This window comes from Leptosomus discolor, chromosome 24 (assembly GCF_034619465.1).
Source record: "Leptosomus discolor isolate bLepDis1 chromosome 24, bLepDis1.hap2, whole genome shotgun sequence".
In the NCBI taxonomy this organism is placed as follows: domain Eukaryota; kingdom Metazoa; phylum Chordata; class Aves; order Leptosomiformes; family Leptosomidae; genus Leptosomus; species Leptosomus discolor.
In genome coordinates this window covers 6,623,200-6,643,667 of record NC_141414.1, presented here as the reverse complement: position 1 = coordinate 6,643,667, position 20,468 = coordinate 6,623,200, and the positions used below count along the sequence as shown (strand labels likewise).

Genomic DNA, 20,468 nt, shown 5'->3' with positions numbered 1-20,468 from the left:
GCCCGCGTCGCTGGAGCCGCCGCGGACTCAGCGCGTCCCGGCGGGGGCGAATCAGAGGCCGCGGGGCGGGCGCGGGGGCCGGGCCCGGCTTCGCATCGTCGGTAAGAGACGCGGAGAGGCCCCGCGGCCCCCTTTATAGCGCCCGGCCTCTCCCTGCCCCTCGGTGTCGGCCCCGGCTCCGGCGGCCCCTTCCAGCGCAGGCCGGGCTGGCGGCTGCCTCCCTGGCCAGTAAACAAGGGGCTGCCCCCGTCAGCTGGGAGCGGAGCGGGGCGGCGGCAAGAGGCGGCGCGGAGCCGGGCAGGGGACGGGACGGGCCCGGGGGAGGGGCGGCGGCATCCACCTGCCGGGGGGCGGCCCCACTGGGGCGGCTGCGGGCCCGGGCCGGGCAGCGCCTGGCGGCGGGGGGAGGCAAGCGGCCGGGGGAGGCCGGGATGGTTCCTGCGAGCTTTGGCCTGGTGTAAAACCCGCTGGGGGTGGAGGGAGGGCTGCCCGAGGGAGGGTTTTTTTGGCCTCGGAGGTTTTGAGCGAGTACAGCTGGGGAGGTGAGGAGTTCTGTGACAGCGGTGGGGATGGGACAGCTCGCTGGCCCTGATGGCCCAAAGCCCAGCGTGAGAGCGGGACTTCGTCCAGATCCGTGACCGTTCCATCCTCTCCTCTCAGCCTTCTGCTTTTGGGAGAGGAATCGGGAATTGCCCCAGAGACTCGCTCAAGGGAACCTGAGGAGAGGGTACTGCCTACTGAAGGGTACCGTTGGCAGCATCAGAGCCCGGTCCAAACAGCCATTTCAAATTTCTCATTGTCTGTTTTCCCGTGGTGACTTTTTCTCCCTCTTTAATCATCTCTGTGTTGTAGTCGTGCTAAGCCATGACAGTACGTTTCCTGGCAACTTCCAGTAATTTTATCTGGCACTTGCTTACACCCATTTCTGCAAGATACTGAGTTATAAACTGCTGGAATAAAGCCTTTTCGATTCAAAAATACTTGGTAAATAGACATTCTTCTTTCAAATCTTTCCCCCACCATGTTCAGCTTACAACAGATCTCACTTTTGTATTACATTTCTTGCTCAATGGGCCAGTGGTTACCAGCAGATCACTTAGTGCTGGCTCCTTTTTCTAGACACTGATTAAGAGAGTTTGCACTATTTGAAATACTTTGTGTTGCTTTTCCATTTAAAGAATTGCTGCAGTTGTCACAAGGATATTACAGAGTTGTGAACAGGAGGAGGACTGGGCCATGAAATCACATCTATTTTGGTATGGTTCACTCTCCCATGTTCTTTGAGGTTTCCCAGTTGGATGGGCTGAGGTTGATGGCCTGATTCGACCGAATCACCTGAGCGTGAGCAGTGGGAGCCGTGATGGTCCCTGTGTAACACTAAATACCTCTTAGCATTTACAAACTGTGTAAATGCTTAGATGAAAGGTCCTGCTTCAGGGGGGATGCCTTCTCTGTCATCATAACAGCAGATGTGTCCGCACAGCAGACGAGCTGTTGGTTCAGCCTGCTGGTGCATCAGAACTGCCATCAGGGGAACAAATTTCCCCCACGTTTCTGTTCTTGCTGCCATTTTCTCAAATGTACATGAACTATTTGAACCCACGAGTGCAGAAGAGCCTCAGAACCCAACTCATTTCACCATGCTTCAGGAAGTAAGGGCAGTTAAGGAATGGAAATAAACAACACAACTATGCGTTCTCTGCTTGCAAATTAACCTGCTTTTATAGACTTTGCATAAAACAGAGCCAAACATCATCTAGACAGCTTGGGCTATGTGGAATTTATAATGTGACTGTAATAGCAACCTACTTTTGCTTACTCACTTATGTTCTCATTGCCTTTCATGTAATAATGATATCAGCTTACAGATTGGCACAGGAGGATTAAAGGCTACAGATTTATTATCTTTCCCTAAAATACTATTTTTAGTTTCTAATTACTGATTAAGAACATCAGGGTGCAATCTTTCCAGCATCTTTCCCATACACTCACTGCTCCATATTCATCATGCTACAGTACACTAGGTTTGCAATCAGATAAACCAACAGTAGCAATGTGGGCGCTAAGAAACTAAGCCAGCACCTGCTTACTCTTTTTTTTTTTTTTTCCTAATAGCTGCACTGCAGGCTCTTATCTAATTTCTGATTCAAGAAACTACTAAAATCAGTAGTTTGATACGTCAAATATGACTCCTTTCTTCGCCAACACTCACATTTCTTTCTCTCCTCCACAGATGTTTCATGGTTTAGTTAAAATAACTGATAACTAAGCAGTGGTAAGTTTCTGCTGTGAACTGTGACACTTGCAAACTACTGGGGTTCATTTCTGAATCCCCCTAAGAAAATAAATACAGAGAGACTTGAAGTAGAGGGTATCAACCCCTTTGACCCCACAAAGACTTATTTTTGTGTTTTGGTCTGTTCCTTACTTAAAAGAAAGCTCTTAAGTAACAACTGCCAGGGAAGGCAAGGAAAATGGGTATGGAATTAGTTTTAGTTTTCTAACCTTTTTTCCTTTTCTTTTTTTTTTTTCTCTTTGATGCAGAAAATTACCTATAATTACATACCTGAACAGTGTACACTTGTATCAGCCAGGTTACCATTTGTGTCTAGAGAATCATCAGTGCGTTTGGAAGACAGAGACCTTTTCCTTTTGAGACTCTCTAGAAAATTAGTGACAAAACTTTTATTGTACTTTCAGAGCTGGAACCCAAATGGTGATCAAAGAATCACAGAATGTCAGGGGTTGGAAAGGTCCTCCAAAGATCATCTAGTCCAACCCCTCCCCGCCAAAGCAAGACCACCTAAAACACGCTTTGGTTTTTGTCGCTTTGGCGTTTCAGCGGAGGTGATGCTAAGTAGAAGTGCTGTGTGCTGTACAGTATGAAAGCAGTACGTTACAAGATAATGCAGTAAGTTTACAGGCCCCATCAAAAGCCTTGTTCCTTTTGAAATCCCAAAGAAGAGCTGTCCCATGGATTCATCTTTGCTCTACAGTCGCTTCACAGCTGCCAAGAATCACAGGACAGACTAAAGGGGAACAAAAAAGCCAGAGAAACAGCAATTTAAAGCTGTATCTCTAGTGCCGCCTTACGAAAGGTGCACAGTGGCTGGGGGGTCAGCGCCCTCCGAGCAACGGCATTCACTGTCTAAAAATAAATAAATGCAGGCCCTTCTTTGCTCGTTCAGAACCATACAGAACCATAAAGGTTAAAATAGTCCAGGGTTATGGACATGTTGTTACCATGCCCAAAGCCGTTTCAGATTATGTTCCTTGTACATGGCACATCTGGCATGGCTTTGAGTCGTGAAGAAGGATTTTGACATATATTGTCTCCAAAAAAAAGAAATTTGGGGCCCCAAACCTCGCACTGTTGGTTTGGGGGTGGGTTTGTATTCTGTGTGCACTGGTCTGCTGTAGCCCCCAAGGGCTGAGGGAAAACAAATGAACAAACACAAAGTCTTTCTGGAGCCGTCCCCCCAGGCTTCCTTTTCCGTGAGACCTGAAGCACAGAGTCCTGCTGCTTTGCCCTGCAAGTACCTCCACACGGAGCCACCCCAAGTGTACCGACTTCCTAACCAGATCCCAGCTCCTCCGGATCGATGCTACTAGGAATGGAGGTCCTCGGAAGCCCACCCCGGCAGCAGCGTCCCTAGAGGAGGAACCACCTTTGCACTAACGGGAGGTGACTTTGTAAACCAGCTTGATGTCACTCCCTACCTTCTGAAAGGGCCGAAGCTGCCAGCGTTCTCAGCGCTTTCACTCAGCTTTCCCCTGCTCAAGTTAACAAAGCTAAGACAGACCGAGCTGTTCAGGCACCAAGAAAGTCTCCTCTCCAGGGCCTGCTGCCTGCAGCACCACGGGGATGCCAAAGGCATCCGTGTTTGCACGCTCCCCTTGGGGCGCAGGCACGTCCTTGTGCTGACACAACCGCGCGCGGAGGGAAAGCACAGCTTGGCTTCCCGACCACCGAGCTACTGCGCTTGCTGCAAGCTTTGTGTCTTGACAACGAAACACCTCTTTCTCTCATGAAATCCACACTGGAACCAAACACACGTGTGGGTGCATGGGTTTTGCGTTGGGGTTTTTTTTAGCCATAAGAAAGTGAAGTTCCGTGCGAATTAATCAGTCCAGGAATATTCAAGGAACGCGAAGCTTTGTGCCCAAAAGGAGCTTTAGAGCAGTTGACTCACCACGAAGGTACATCGGCAGTATTTCTGTTCTAAGCACAAAACAGCTGAAAACCAGTCCAGTGAGCCAAAGCCACACAGCAAGCCAGACAGCCGAATTCCCACTTTCTGCTTCATCCACTGTTCAGAATGGCCTTTTCTTAACAACAGGTTGCAACTGCCTGGGAGAATAGTTACCCTGTTGCTCAGGTTGCTCTATTTTTATTGATTTGTCAAGCATACTTTCCTGCTCACAAGTTTCTCACCATGCAGTATGCACATTATTCAGCCTCCTGTCCTTTGAAGAAGCACAAGAGTTGCTGCTGAAGCCAACAATAGCTCAGTCTCTGCATCATTGGCAGGATGTTGCTGTAAAGGTTACAGCACTGACTTCTCAGCAACTAAACCTAAAGCCGAATACAGGAGAGCTGACCTTGGAAAATTTATCTCATCCTGTCTGGAGTCACACAGAACCATTTGCCAAATTTCTTAATATAAAATATTTCACGTCACAGATCGACAAAGTTCCTTTCTTACCCTTCCTCCCATCCACACCAAATCCGATAAGTGACTGCTCTCTTCTTGACGGGAAAAAGCTCAGAGGATGAAGATCCGGTCACTTTATGGGCTAAAGACAGAAGTCCCAGGGTTTTTTACTGTTGAAACAGGAAACACTGTCAGATCCTTCTGGAGAATTCTATTGTCACGTTAGCAAACGCAACCTTTGCCCAAGGGGAAAATGGCAGAGGGCATCTCCCCGCCACATGCAGTTCAAAGCAACTGGAGATGAAGGCTGCAAAGGAAATCACAGCTCTCCACAGCCTACTCCTGCGCTGCCTCGTTTTATCTTTGTTTGTCCAGGTTCTGGTTTTGCTCAGTTTGATTTTTGGATGTCACAGGGGCAGATGCAATATTGGACTTCCTTTCCAGTCCTTGTCAGAACATTTTTGTTCCAATTCAGCATCAAACTTTTCAACTTAGAAGAGCCCAGATTTTTCTTCGCTGCCACAAGAACCACACAACAGTCGGCGTTCCCAACCTGTGCCTAGCAAGCGGGGCCCAGCCGCGAAACAGCCAGGCAAGATCCATCTCTGGCCTTCAGCCCCCTCCAGCCTCCTCATCCATCGCTCCTTCTTACGGCTTCTCCCAGGACGCCTAAGCCAACCCCACGCCTGGTTTGCACGACCGAGCGCCCCGCTGCCAGGCATGCTGTTCTCTATCAGCCGCCACGTGTGAGGTAGCGGCGGCAGCAGTGTCACCCTCTAACACGTCGTACGGGCACGCCGTGCTCCGGGCAACCAACTGGCTCCACCAGTTCCAATCTACAGCTCACCACCCCTGCCCGCCCCCCCCCCCCCCCCGCCTTTCTTTGTCCTTCATTTTATTTCTTTACGCTAATGCGTGTTTTTGCTGATCCAGAGTCAAATTTGGAGGGACAGCCCTCTGGGGAGTTCAGCAAACCGTAACTACGCTCCACGCTGCTTTATCTCACGTCTTGCATTTTGGAAGACACAGAACTTCCAGCTCCCGGTTTGATAACCAGTTTGTTCCGTAGCTAGGAGACACGCCCTTTCTTTGTCAACGTTACAAATCAGGCAGATCTGATCCATTATTCACTAACGGCTGCTGCTTCCCACTTCCATCTCCTCTTAGGAGGTAGCGCTCGTGCCAGAAATGTCACGGCAGTGTCATGTGACAGGGGGTATTGGTTTAGCTACGTCGGGTTTTAATGTCACTCGTTCAGCGGGAACACACGGCGAGCGCACACCAAGCCTCAGCAATGTGGCAGATCAGGACAAGAGCTACCAGCCAGCCCTGCGCTGGGCTGTAGGACTCCGGAATGACATCAGCACTTTGCTGTAGACCAAGAAATTTGATTAGTATCTTCTGCTCCTATCTGGAGTTAAAATTTTTTTCATGCTTGTAACTGTTAATCACAAGTCTTTGATTCTGAGGTTTCAGGTGAGGTTTACAGCAGAGGCAATGAGAACGGAGGTGACTCGCCCGGTATCACGTGGTGAAGTCAGGGGCAGAACCCTGGTCTGTCCACTCCATCATTTCTGCCCTTTTACAAGACACCCCCTTTTGGCAGAATAGCTGCCAGTTTTGGAAAGCTGCTCACAGCCTGTAAGTCTGACACACGGAGGCTTTGCAAAATAAAGCCCAGGGAACAGATGCCCAAAACAAGCTGAGATGACCCAGCCACAGGAGCAGTTGTATATAGCGTTCTGCTCCTGCCATTGGTGCAGCCTATCTCCTGTAAACAGTCCCTCCAAAGCATGAAATCTAGCTGTGATCGAGGACACTGCTTAAACATTAAGTATTATAATACAAGGAGTCTCTGTCACCACGGATGTTTGCCAGAAAAGCTCAGCCTGACCTGTAGTTACTGCCGCTGCCAGGCTCAGAACCAGTGCATTCGCTGGCCTGACGTGACCCAGGTCTCCAAAAGATTTTTAATTTTTTTTTTTTTTTCCACTTGCTGTCTGAAAGTAGGTAGTCTGCCAAGAAGCCAACCAAGGCCCAGCCCGATGCCTGATAAACATCTCTCCATCTGGATTTCCCAAGCTTTTGGGAAAGTTAAGCAATTCTCACTTCACAATGTTCACAACTCTCGCAGAAAGCTGTTGCTATATATAACGTTATTCTGCGGAGAGAAGCACATCAGAGCCCCATGCTATGAAGTGGAGCCGAGGGCCGAAGCAGCTGATTGTAAAACCACCCCCCCCCCTCCACATCAGCCCACAATAAGAACTGTCACTCCTTCTATGAAACGTCACAAAGCCTTGAGTGATTCTTTATTCTAAACACTACCAGCACCGAGCTCCAAAGTGGTTCTGAATGACTGTAATTACTAAATGAACTCAAGAAAAGCAAAGACTGCAACTGCCAATTGACAAAACAGCCCTTGCGTGCGGGGAGATTGCTGGCCACTGAGGCAATTAATCCATTTGGGCTGCCGGGGCAGAAGGTAACATTCTTCCACCGGGTCAGAGGCAACCAGAAGCTCAGGGCAGCGCTGGAGGCACTGTGCTCAACGGTCAGGCGAGAGCACAAAAGGTGCTGGTAGTTACAGGATTCAATCTCTGTTCTGGCATTTTGTCCTTCGCAATCACAGACACCCCTGAAGTGTCAATGGTCAAACGTTAAATAGGGTGTGCTTCTGAACGGATTCCCGAGCAGGCTTCTTTGTAAAGGAACTGCTGTTGATCTGGAGGGTGGGATACTTTCTTGGGGGCAAGCCATCACTAGTAGTTCCCATTCAGGTCTTTCCAATTGAACTTCTAATTTTTAAGTGCCAAAAAGTTACAGCCAACACATGGCTGATAGCAAAATTCAGCTTTAAACTTGTCTGCAGTGACGCACCAAGTCTTTTACAAGCGCCAAAAAAATAATCTTTATTTCAAGTAATAAAAGGGAAAATGTTACAGACAAGGAAGCATTAACGTTGTATCGTTCCAATATGTCACACACAAAAACCATTCCAGCACTACACTCAACCTCTGCTCTAAGAGAAGAGCTCAGCACCGAAATGCCTGCAGGGAAAGTAGTAAACAACCAGAATTAAGAAATAATTTGGTTACCCAGCATTCACTAATGAAGCACAGCAAAATGTCCAACATTCGGCTGAAGAAAAACTTTTGCAAAAAGTGACGTCCATAAATAGACTGCGACAACTACACGTCTATAAAGTTCAAGGTAAGCGCCAAGCGAGCTCGAACAGAACGAGCGTGTCACATAGATGAGTCGTTAGAAGAAAAAGCTGTACTTCATAGTATAATCACTCATTCGATAAGCCCTAAGTGGATGGCATGCTGGCTTGCAAACATCCTGTTAAATGAACAAAAATACTTTATGTAAAGCACGTTAACTGTCTTCATGAACACGGCTGGTTTTGTAAACAAAGAACACTTCTGAAACAGAGCCTGCTACTCTGGGCAGTGTTCGCAGCAGCAGGCGGATTTTCCTAAGAACTCGACTGTTGTGACAAACAGCTCTTGCGCCCACCTTGCTCTCGCCCGGGGCTGCCGTGCAGATCACCAGACAGGCCCCAAACACCCCATCTGCTGGTCCACAACAGCAACAGAAATGGCAAAAGAGCACTTGGGGCCGCGCTGCTGCTCCTCGCTTCCTCAACGCCACACTACACACCTGAACACCAACACTTCCCAGACTCCAGGAACAACAGCACAGATGCAGAATCTTTTGCTTTTAGCTTATCACGAGCACTTAGAAACAACAAACCTTGCTTTACTACAGGCTCTAAATTTTTCGAGCAGTATCAGTGTTTTAAAAATATTCATTCTAGTTTATTTCATCTCTGCTTTATAGTAGAGACCTCTTAAGAATACAAGTGACACGAACACTCTTGACCAGAATAAATTGTCTCAAAAGGTGAGGGCTGATTTATTTATTTTTTTTTTAAATTATTTCTGTCTTGAAGACCCCAGCTTCCTGATGGTGAAAAAATGTTTGCACAGGTGAGGTCTATACCGTACGGAGAGCACTGGGTGTGCAATTCTGCGGTGTCGGGGTCACAGCGTTGTCTTGATCAGCGGAACAATGAGCGAGGCCGCCTGCGCGTACAAAGAGGGAAGCAAACCCTGCAACAGCCATTAACTGCGGCCCTTCGGGAAGAAGATTGCCAAGTCCAAAGCCCCAAACAGCCATCTGGGAAAAAGGTGAGCCCGAGAACAGCTTTACCTGCCGATACTCTCTGAATCTGAGCCAGGCAAGCCACTCGGTGGCAGCGCTCTCCTCCTACACCCTACAGCTGTGTACGTACATAACTTGGTAATTAAATATCCTGCTGGCAGCAAGGTCCTAGTTCAGGACAGTAAAGCTGTAGAGACAGGAAAACTTGTAAGACTTCAAGCGTTACTTACATTTGCATTGTGTAAACGGCTTTTAGGAGTCGTAACATTTGCCATAGCTGCGTTAAAAGCAGAGGGCTGTATCTATCCACTCAGGAACTCGTTAGCAGCTGAGCGTAAATTGCCGTCTTTATCCCAGTTCTCCCCTCAACAGGCAACAATATTGACTAAGTAAAAAAAGAAACCACGTGTAGAAAGCCTTCCCTGTGCAACCCTTCACTGAATCCAGCGATGGCCCAAGAAACGGAAGGGCAGACCTTGGACAGCCTCTTTAAGGACAGGATAGGTGGCAAAGAAATGGAATGCTGACAGTTACGATACCAGCTGAGCCTTCCAACTGCACTCCTGGCAGTTTTGGAAAAAAAAAAGAAGTTATTTTAGTTTGGGGAAAATTCTGATAAAGAGAATCATGCTGATGAATATAAAACAAACTACAATTAACATTATCCATAACAGCCAGTTGACCGATTTCTTTGCGTGCTGTTCAAGGCGGTCAGATTCATCCTTCAGCTTCTCGAAGTTCTGGTCTGCCATCCTGAGAGAATGCGAGAGCGTCTGGGGAGCAAAGAGAACAACCGGTTTCAAACTCAGAGTTGCAAGTTCTGACCGCTGTTCCTCCCAACAGAGACAAGGAGCAGCTGCACTACAGAAGCAGACAGGTATTGCCTCCAAGTCTCCCCACTCCGGTCTCACCTGGAATCCCAGTATAGGTCTAGCATTTACCATACTGGCACTTCAGCCTTCTGGGCTGCAAAAAGGAGAGTTCAGGACTTTAACATGCGCTACCTGGTTATCTTGTTTTATCACATTCTGCGCGGCCAGAGTGTTGTTTTTGAGACTGCGAGCCAAACTGAGCATTTCTTCGGCTAACTTCTCCTGCATATCCTGATGGTGCTGTAACACAGCATCCAGCTCGACTGCCGACTGCTTCTCATCAGGCGCAAAGCCTCTGCAAGAGCGTAAGGGAAAAAAACTAATTGGGATCTGTACTTCCTTGTGGGTCCACCTTCCAAGGATTCCCCAGACTCTGCTACTGCGACAAGACAACAACAGTTACGTCAGCTGAAGTCAATATATTTTGGTTTCTACCGGGAGGCACTTCACCCAAATGGAAGCAGAGCTGTGATTTAAAGATCACTGGGAAAGCAGTTCCACAAACACTGAGAAATTTTGACTTACTTCCGCTTCCTTATGTTTGACTCCTCAGAATCTTGGGGAAAAAAAAAAAAAAAGAAAAGAGTTAAATCTGTGTTTTAGCATGTTCTAAATTCCCATGCAATCATAGGCTGAAGAAACAAGTTTTCTGTAAGGGATTTTCAGATGTCCAAATCCTACTTGGCCCTCTACCCCAGGGAATACGGGTTTCAAATGCCTACCTGCTTTCCACAGGGAAAAAGACAACCCAGAACATCAAAAGTACGGTTGAGAGAAAAACACCCAGATGAATCATATCCCTGAGGGCATGGTTTAAGCCTGTGTCTTGGTGTTCTTTGGGGATACGTTAGATTGGCCTAAATCCAGCCACGGTAACAGTAGCTATGGAAACCGCAAATTAATTCCTGCCAGTTCCCTACATGAATAACATGGCTGTATATTTAAGAGGAATTGAACAACGCCTACTCTAAGCGCCTAAAATCACATGCTTTGCTCAGAGCAGAAGAGAACGGGAGCAACAATAAAAGTAAATTGTCCTTGCTAATTCTATAATTAGAATGTCTGTTTCTGTACAGATTCTAGAAAAAAAGGTTGCTGCAAGTCCCTGCTACCGTCCTGATAACACCACTCAGGCTTCCATCGGTTAGGTTTTCTGCTTTTGTTTGTTTTTAAAATCTGCCATCTTGAAAAGAAGTGAGCCGCTTAATTAAAAGTACACTTTTGGCCAATCTCCAATGCCTGACCTTCCTCCTCCTCTCCTTGTAAGACTCAGGTTAACTAAAGTTAGAGAAAATAACAACAGGTTAAACTTACCATCGATAGCTGAGGGGTCCTGGGAGGCAGAAAAGAGAAACAAAACAGATTACAAAGGGCCAGTGACCTAAGACAGTCCTCCAGGCCTAGCACAGTGCCTGTGCCCAGTATTCAGACTACCCAAACCAGAAAAAGGTGACTCCCCACCCAGCCTGGGACACATCCGCGGCACAGCCACCAAAGGCAGCTGAACGCAACAAAGGACAATCTCGAAAGTAGCAGTAAAGAAACAGCAGCACCAAAACATACTGTACCAAGCAGCTCACTCCTCATCTTGCCTGTGCAACGAGCCTTTGTCTGCAGATGAACTGTTTTAGTAGCTGGGGTTCTCTCTTTGGTTGTTGTAGGGGTACGTCCAGGGGCCAGGAACTGATTTGCCAGAGCCTTTTCAGTTGATGAAGACTGCAGGCAGGAAGAAGCAACGAAAAGTCATGAATATCGCATTCTGCAGCGCGAGGCCACCCGGGCGTGTGACCAAGGATGGAGGGAGCACTTGCACAGCCGCTTCCCGCCGAACAGCGGCACTGACTGTACCCGCACTGCCATACAGCTTAGCGGCGTTTCATAGCTCGCCACGTGCACGTGATACCACGCAAGAGAGGCGTGAGGCCTAAAGGGCAGTGCCTGCTCCTGTATCTCACGTCAAAGAAGTGAGAAGGGTGCAGAGGCAAAACGTACTTTGCTTTTGAAAAGGAGTAAAGACATTTCAGATTTCATACAATAACCCCTTTGAGCAAGATATGAAAATCCAATATATTTATTCACATTTTTACAAGGACTGCCTGATGAGACTTTAACAAAGGTTGCTTTAAGACATAAGAGAAAGGCAAATCTAGGAATAAGACAATAAGGTGAATATAAGCATAGAACACGTAAGTCTTTTCAAGCTGAACTAGTAGATCTTACCAATTTTTCAGCTTCTAAAAGTCCCTTTAGGAATTCTACTTTGCGAGAGTATTCATTCAGCAGTTCTGGGGCTGGCTTGCTATTGGAATTGAAAAAATAATAATATGAAAACCAGAAGTTATTGGCATTTTCTATTGTTCAGGTGACTTTCCAAATAAAATGAACAACACCACATGGTTTTTCAAAGAAGCCTCTTCTAACAAAAGTAGCCTCAGGCTAAGGAAGTGCTTGCAGCCCCCTGCAAATCACCTTTCCCAAGGCACAGACAGCTTGGGCACAGCGTGCGGGAGGGACCCGCTGCCCAGGGCTGAGGCGGACACGCAGGGAAAGGTGTCGGAGAACGCGGCAGCAGTTGCCCAGCTCCTCTCGTAGCTGCTTTGCAGGCACAGCCTCTCCCTCACCGACAGGTACTTCCAGAGGGCAGCGTACGCCCTGCTGCGGTGTTTGCAGGCCATGTCTGTCGTGCAGGTAAGGGACTGACAAAACCAGACACCCGCCTGGCCCAGGACTCCAGAGCGCGGCTCACCTGGACTGCTTCTTCAGCTCTGCCAGCATGTCCTCCAGCGCGGCCACGTACTGAGGAGAAAAAAAAGCCTTTAAGCGACAGCATTAAGGAGAAACAGTCGGTCTGGCTGAGAGCGAGGAGTGACTGCGAACGCTCCACACCACTCGCTGCCTCAGGTCATTCCGAGGAGCCGGGCCGCTCTGCCGCGGGGACTGGGGGGCAGGAGGCTCCCGCGCATTTCCCGGCCGGTCTCTCGTCCCGACACCCCGCGGAGCGTCGTCCCCAGAAGGCCGGGCCGCGCCTCACCTTCTCCAGCCGCCACTCCTCGGGGTCCCGCCGCTCCGCCGCCAGCGCCTCGCACCGGCTCAGGAGCCGCATCAGGTTCAGCTCCAGCCGCGTCGCGGCCATGGCGGACGGTCGCAACCGGAAACTGCCTCAGGGGGCACTTCCGGGCGGCGGGCGCCATCTTGGGGCGGGGCGCAGGGAGGGCGGGGAGGCGGTGGGAGGGCTCTGAGCGCCGTTTTATTTAAAAACCACCCCAAAACCACAACAAAAACAACCGCACGGACGTCCCCAGCGGTGGCTGCTGCTCGGGGCCGCTGTGGCAGCGACCCGAGAGGGCCCGAGCTGTGCTCTTCCTTCACTTCAACATGGCGCCGGGCCAAGCGACCAGGGATATCAGACTGATTCTGCTGCTTCAGAACATTTTGTGTGATGGCACCTCGCCTGCAGGGGGTTTTACTCCACAGCTGTGAAGTGGGGGGAAGCAGAGGCAGCTCCGCACAGCACCAGCATCCAGCACTATGGCTCCGTGCAGGCTTGTACAGCTGCTCCAAGAGCACCAAAAGGCCCCGAGGTGACACCCCGGGGTTGCCATTAATGCTTCCTCTGCACAGAGAGCTTTCCCAGTGCTTTATGAAGTACTGACAAAGACACAGGATTCTGATTAAAGGCTTCCTTCGCAAGAAATTTTTCATTAGACAAGACAGACATTGATAAACTAGCACATGTATTTTTAAAAAGTGCAATGTATTAATAAACGTTTTCATATATTTTGGTCTCAGTTAGGGCTATTACAACATTAACAGTTCTGTAAACCACACAGAAAGTTGTCATAAAACCATAAAAAAAAAAATTAAGGCAACACACATTGACCCAAACTCACTGTTGGTCCCATGAGAGTCCATTGTAAGGCAAATGGAAAAAGGCACGGCAGCAGAACCAGGAGACTTCTCTTCCTCCTGTACACTCAAGCCATGTATTTTACTCAATGTAAGTTTTATGTCCTACTTTCTTTGCAAGTTTTTAATTTAAAGTGAAGAATATTTGCTTTAAACAACCTTGCTTAACCCTTACAGTACTGTACATTTCCAGGCTGCCTTCCCAGCAGCCACGTAAAAGAACGTGAACAAGTTCACAGCCTTCAAGGGGTTAAAGCCAAAGCTGCAGTCAACTTCAAAAAAGTTCAGAGTTCAGACAGCTTTTCACTTGTCTACAGAGGGAATGTGAGAGTAAGGGTCCGAAAACCTCCGTTGTACTTTTGCTGTTGGTTCGTATTCATCCAAGAGTTCCTGAGCATGGGCCATTGCAGACCCTTGTGCAATGTATACAGAGTGGATTTTATCAGTTCGCCTTGCTGGCTGCTCCCTTCGTTTCACCATTATTAGAGACTCTTCGTTGTCCAAAGTCCTGCCCTGGGATTCTGTACATTTGAAAATCCCAGGAGGAAGTTTTATATTCGCTGTTGGCATCACTGGAGTTCGACGGGGCACTTTAGTCTTGGACAGCGTTAAAGATGATCTGCGCCTTGAAGCCAGGGATGCAGAGGAAGAATTTGAAGAGGTTTGCAAAAGAGCAGGCACTTTGCAAATGTCTTTGGCAGGCATACTGGAGCTCTGAGCACGGCAGTGCAATCCAATAATTGCTTTAAAGAAACAAGATACTTAGATACTGGAAGCATGCATAAAAATGTAACTTGATACACGCAACCGTGACCAGATAACATCTGGTCACCTGGCTGTATGCAGTGAAAGATGTAGAATAAAAAAAAACACACGCTACCTTAATACTGACCTTCGGTATCCATCCGTCCTGTTCTATCTTCAAGCAGGCTCTCTGTGCTTGCTGAGGTCTCAGAGTCTACGTTCTCCTCATCAGAGCCTCGCTGATCAAGCTCAGGTAGCCGGTAAGTTATATCTTCCCTACATCAAAACAGAGACTGTAGCACTCCAGAAAGACAATGGCTCCGATACAAGCAACTCCATGCAGCTCATATTCAGAGGTAAACCTTCCCGCGTGCACTCATTAAATATTAATTCTCATGGTGTTTTTTCTCAGCTGTCCTTTGTATTTTCCTTTTCACCTTCATAAAGGCTTATACAATGGAATTAACTAGATAGTCAAGCAGTATTCCTTTTGTCTAAAACTATCTGGATTACCTGCAACTGCAAAGGACACGACCTATGGAGATAAAGGGTGACTTACTTTTCTTCTTTTATGGACTGTATGCGATCAATGAGAATCTCCTTTTCCCGGTTATCGGCTTCAGAAACTTCCTCTTCTTCGTGCAGTGAGTCTAGTTCTGAGTTGCCGCTGTCATTTCCCTTGACCTGTGAGCTTTTACTCTGCAAGACAAATTTACACATAACGCTTCTCAGTCATACGAAGCTGTACAAGTCTTGACTGTTTACTAGTTGCAAGGTGGAAGACAAATGAGTAGGCCAAATGAAAGGCTGACAGAATTGATGAAGAGCTGTTAGTTATCCATACACGTTTCAAAAACGGAAATAGAAGTTTTTCTATTCACCTGATTTCTGAGGTTTTGTTACCTTTTTTCAAGCATAGTAATTTGATTTGCCAGCCTCAGCTTAGTTTTAGTAGTCACTTGTAAGTAATATTACTACATCCAATACAAGTTACATTCAGAATGTCTGTAAAATACCAGCCATGACAGAACAGGTCAGCAGCCCCTCATGCAGCCTGGGGAGAAAATTGCACCAATACATGCACTGTTCAAAGGAGTATTTAAAACCGTGTAGTAAGTATTTTAGTCATGCAATAGTACCATAAGAAAAAACCCAGAACAACCATGCACTCAACACAGGCAGTGTACATACCAGCACCCCCTCATAAGGGGAAGAAAACCCAAGTTTTACAGGCCACAGCTAGAGAGAGATGAAGATCAAATTCACTATATGCAGCTTCTGATCAGTCAGAGTTTGGTTTGTTTTAATCAGTACAACAAAAACAAAAGAAAAAGTGTATTTGCCCTAATAGAACGCAGCATATTTTTGTCCACCATCCACCTCTGGAGTGAAGGAACTCCTTTGCCACGTGTGAGTCTCAGCAATCTTAGTTCTACTGATTGAAACACATGGGAATAGATTTTGACCACTACAAGAGCAGATCCCCACCCCTGCGCCCTTCCATTGTCAGACAGACTGCAGTGCAGCTGTATATTTAGCTCCTACCTACAGCTTTGGGCAAGTCCAAATTCCTTTTCTTCTTATCTTGCAATTGATCTTTGACTTACTGGAAGGGATGGACAGGATAAGTAAGTAGCGCATCCCTTCCGAGGAAGCTGGTGGGATGCCTTCTGCTGGACGGTGCGGCTCTGTGGTTTATTTCAATGCTTACCGTATTCTGCCGAAGCGACGAGAGTCGTCGAAAAGCGATGCTCTCCGCTGCTTCCAGCTGATTTATTTCATCCATTTTTATCTTGTACTTCCTTATCTGTTCCTTTATGAGCATCTCTACGCACCTGAACAAAAGGGCAAGAGTTTATTCAGCAGCTTCATACTATCGAAGCTCCGTGGACAACCATGGTGGGATGAGATGCCTCTCCTGGCTTGGGGATGTTCACCGCACACACACGTGGACGGCCTGCAACCAAAGTGCCCCACCGCGTGTCTGACAAGGGGTAGCACTGGCGGGTGACAGGGTGAGGAGTCCGACACAGCAAGCAAAAGAGGACAGACTGTTAAAGGGCACATGATCTTCCTGGGATAACCGGAGCCTCACACACACACACACACACACACACACACACGACCATCGCTGCTAACTGCTGCTTCTACCTGTCTGCCCTGTGCTGGCACACACTGGTAGATACAGGATGAGCCCGTGACTGCCCTTTTCCACCCCTATGGCCCCGTGGGTCAGTAAGAAGTTACAAAAAGCTGCCATTTTTCAAACTCTGTTTTCATTGGAGGCAGATGCAAGGCCAGCCATGCAGTAAGGATGGTGAGGGGCATTCAGAGAGCCAGAGCTGCTGGAGCATGTGGAGAACAAAGAGGATCAAGAACAGAACCTTCTTCCATTCCAGGAACAATGTAGAAGAAATTATCAGGGGTTTCCAAGTATGCAGGAGACAGTTAAATTCTATAGCCTACTGTTTATTATGGCATGTATCTCAGCAAAATATATACGATTAGTGCACAACCCCCCCAAAAAATTTATCTTGATGTAAACAGCAAACCTGATACTTCAGATTTAAAAGTCATCCTACTTTATGCTTTGTAAGCTTGAGGCAGGTGGAAGGACTCAGAGAAGGGCATATAAATTGGCAGCACTAGCAGAGCCAGAACTGAGCAACTCTTAACCCTGTTTCTCAGCTTGATATGAATAAGGCTGTAACAAATGCAGGTAGTTGTACTGGCCTTCCATCATATTTCAAAGTACTACTTCACAGCAGACTACTAAAACTTACATGGTTGTTTTTGAAACATCCTTCATGCTGGTTAAAGGGTCAGAGGTATCAGGACAACGCAAGAGGCACGGAGCAAAAACAATGGCCAAGGCATTTGGTGACATACGGTTGACATCTTCTATCAAAGCCACTCTGAAATTCAATGTTGAGAACAAAAAAAAGATTTTTTTTTTTTAAGCAAACCTTTCTAGAATACAAGCAATCTGATCAAACTTTGCCAGAGCTCCCAAGTAACATGGAAGGAGGCTTCTAGGGTACAAAGTACCTAACAGCAGTCCAAAGAGGTTTTAAAATTATTTCACACCTCCAAAGTAGACAAAGTTCCATGCATCAGAAAAAGGAATGGGAAGCCACTCAGGTTAAGCTTGTTTGGTAGCCTCTCAAAGGATGCCTGGCGATTCAGTGCCTCCTCTTTAAAAATCCCTTTTCCCCATGATCAGAGGGTGACTCGGAAAATTCTCAAGTGCCTTGGCTAAGAGCAGCCCCTGTACCAGCACCGTTTATCTCTGCTCCCAAGACTAGCACATGTGCAAGCATTTACAATCCTTCTGCAGTCCCCACCCAGCACACTAACACCCTCAGCTCACTGTGTGCCCATCCGTGTCAATCCTGGCGTTCAGGTGACTCGCTAAGCCTTTCAGATCTACCTCGTCTCTAAAGCTGTTCTTACCTGATGCGATACAAATACGCCGGATGGCAGAAGTGAGCGTGTGTCTGGGTTTAAGCACAACTATCCACTCCAATTCTTTCATTTCTAGACCAGCAGCACAATCCCTACACTGACACTCAAGGGGTTTAAGATTTTAGAAAGCTTCCAAGAGGGACTCAAGAAAGTCACATGGAGTTTCTCTCCAAATGAAGTAATTAAACTCATTACTTGACCAGATGGAAGATGAGTCGCTCCAAGGTATTATGGTTTGCTTGTGGAAGCTGTTCAAGGACACTGTAAATGGCACAGAGTTGCTCCTGTTTTTCTGGTAGTTCTGCACAAGGGGAGAAAGCACAAGATCATAATTGCTGTGCAACACCAGCGGAAAGCCACCAAGCACCGACTGACATTGTCTCAAGCTGTCTGCAACAGATAGAGGTTACACTCTCAGAAGTCACGCTGTCATTTCATTTACCAATCGTTAGAACTGGATGCTAAAGTACCCCTCGTGGCTCTGCAGTTTTTCTGCTTTTTCAGCTGCTGCTGCTGTTAGCAATCACCAAGCGACACATCAGGATCTCCAACAGTATTTAGGGTGCCTTACTCCCACCAAAGTTAAATGAATCTAAAGGTTTGAGGTATCTGGCTAGCTAGATCTGGTCCAGAATATCAAGGAGAAGGAAAAGAACACTGTACGAATGGAAACCTATTCACATGCTCGCTGTTTTCAGAAAGGGCAGCTGTAAAGCAGTGTTATGCTACCAATAAAGGAATCCCAAAGCAAGCTCAAATGAGGTAGAGGAGAAACTCCCTGAAACACTGAAAAGTGTTTTATGTAAAATGTCTGAAATCATTGCTGTAAGTGTACTGGAAAGAAGCTGCTTAGCCAACATGAGCATCTTAGAGGTTCTTCTCCCAAGGACATAGTAAGTTAAAGAAAAACCATTACTTCAAACGTTTCTAAAACCTACCCACAGCTCGGAGAAAATCGTTGTACTGTGCAGATGTCATCAGCGGATCTGGTAATTCCCGTAGCCATTGCTTAAGGATCCCCGTAATAGTGTGAATAGGGTAATTCTCCAGTTTCACTGAGTTTGGATCTGAAAAGAAATGTTTTATTATGAGCAGGTCATTCCTTTCATGTACACAATGGGACCCCAAAGAAGTAAGATTAGAAACACTCTAATCTCCTGTTCACAGAATTAAAGTGGCAATTCAGAAGGAAAAGAAAAAAAAAAAAAGAAAAGTCTGCTGAGAGTCACTTCTATGTACTAAGCAGCTTTTTTCCAGCCAATAAAAATAATACAGCCTGCAGGGCCACCAAAAAGCTGTTTTTAAAACACTAAAAAGTGGCAGATACTTTCAGTGGAAGAGAATTACAGGGAAAACTGCTATCACGCAAGGAAGTCAAACGGGTGGACAACGTCGCCTGACCTGCTTGCAGCAACTGCTTCAGCTCCTTCATACGATTTGCCGATCCCGATTTCCTGTAAATGCCTTCTGTGTAGAGGCCGTGCATCTCCACGTACTCCAGCAGCTTCTCCATGACAACGGGGACTGAATTCCTCTCGCTGGTCAGGGAACTCACACACACTCCAAAATGACGCGGTTCTGCATCCTGTTCATTCTGGAATCGATACAGGTCAAACACTGTGAATACCTGTTCCCAAGCTAGAAAATTCCATTGTTTCATGCTACAATTAGCTTATGCTTCCAGAAACAAAAGCCGAGTGCTTTATTCTAGCTTGCTACAAGCCTTTGATCATAAGGCAGATTTCCTGAGCTGCAGCAATAAAGAAGCTTTATGGTACACATCCCAGGATTCCCTTAACCGTTTGGCCAAGGCAGCACACGTAGTCTTAAGGAAGAGTTCCCAAATTAGCTGGACTACCACCTTTTAGAAGAATGTTCTGTTTCTGCAGCTGCAGGGCCTAGCTCTGACTATACGCAGGCAGAGAAGCGAACTTAAATGTTTAAGCAACTTTTATTCAGTCCACTGTTCATTTACTAAGAAAAAAGGCATCATTTTGCACGCTTGACTCGCAGCACAGTACCACATCCCCAATCTACAGCTCTTACCTTTTTTCCACAGGACGTACAGCTGCTCTGTATTTTGGACATGCACTTCTTGTGACAAGTCAACTTGCAAACTAGAGAGAGGAGCAATTGTTACAAACACTGCGAATCACATCAAAATGCTGCGTATCTTGTCTCGCTCACTTACAAATAACCTGTGTGTACTGTTCACCGAGCCCCATCCAAGTCACAAGCGCTCTGCGCGTATCGTAAACTACGCGGCAGGAACGAGGCGCTGTCACTCACCGCTGCAGAGACAGGCCTTCTCCATGGGCCAGATGTAGGACGAGCAGTGTTCACACGACTGCCGTATGCTCACTTGGTAGTTTGTGAACACGTGGCCATTGTGCTCTTCAATCTGGTGGGAGACAGGAAGAAACTAATGGACTTCTTTTTTTGCCTTTTTTAATTATTATTTTTAATAAAACTATCTACCCTATGTTAGATTTCCCACTTTTATTTTACAACTACATCTGACCGCTTTGACCTTGAAACCCAGTTTCACCCTATCTTAAGGCAGTTGGGTTTGCTGGATCATTTCCTAATCGACTTGCTGCCTTGGTTGAAGTTCATCAGTGCGATACGTTAGCTATGGTTTGTTATTAATATTCAG

The 20,468-nt window shown here is 47.0% G+C and overlaps 2 protein-coding genes across 4 annotated transcripts in view; both read right to left on the bottom strand.

Moving 5' to 3' along the window:
• Positions 1 to 8,552: 8,552 nt before the first annotated feature.
• On the bottom strand, positions 8,553 to 12,830 carry USE1 (unconventional SNARE in the ER 1). Of its 2 annotated transcripts, XM_086477360.1 has the most exons (8): positions 12,729 to 12,830; positions 12,444 to 12,493; positions 11,918 to 11,996; positions 11,261 to 11,413; positions 11,012 to 11,030; positions 10,223 to 10,253; positions 9,830 to 9,992; positions 8,553 to 9,598 (listed from the first exon to the last, which is right to left on the bottom strand). In XM_086477360.1, exons 1-8 carry the CDS (start codon positions 12,828 to 12,830, stop codon positions 9,416 to 9,418), a joined length of 780 nt encoding a protein of 259 aa, XP_086333486.1. In that variant the 3' UTR covers positions 8,553 to 9,415. The 2 variants fall into 2 exon arrangements, with proteins under 2 accessions (XP_086333486.1, XP_086333488.1); XM_086477362.1 differs by lacking the exon at positions 11,012 to 11,030 and having other exon boundaries at positions 11,257 to 11,413.
• Positions 12,831 to 13,380: 550 nt separating this feature from the next.
• Positions 13,381 to 20,468, bottom strand: part of MYO9B (myosin IXB) — a 35,337-nt gene continuing 28,249 nt past the window's right edge. For both annotated transcript variants that reach the window (XM_086477376.1, XM_086477377.1), the window contains 11 exons: positions 20,102 to 20,213; positions 19,859 to 19,929; positions 19,214 to 19,406; positions 18,751 to 18,879; positions 18,008 to 18,113; positions 17,131 to 17,262; positions 16,059 to 16,182; positions 15,539 to 15,586; positions 14,907 to 15,046; positions 14,496 to 14,623; positions 13,381 to 14,346 (listed from right to left, as the gene is read on the bottom strand). In XM_086477376.1, the coding sequence (XP_086333502.1) occupies positions 13,907 to 14,346; positions 14,496 to 14,623; positions 14,907 to 15,046; positions 15,539 to 15,586; positions 16,059 to 16,182; positions 17,131 to 17,262; positions 18,008 to 18,113; positions 18,751 to 18,879; positions 19,214 to 19,406; positions 19,859 to 19,929; positions 20,102 to 20,213 (1,623 nt within the window). In that variant the 3' untranslated portion in view covers positions 13,381 to 13,906. The remainder of the gene's footprint in view (positions 14,347 to 14,495; positions 14,624 to 14,906; positions 15,047 to 15,538; positions 15,587 to 16,058; positions 16,183 to 17,130; positions 17,263 to 18,007; positions 18,114 to 18,750; positions 18,880 to 19,213; positions 19,407 to 19,858; positions 19,930 to 20,101; positions 20,214 to 20,468) is intronic.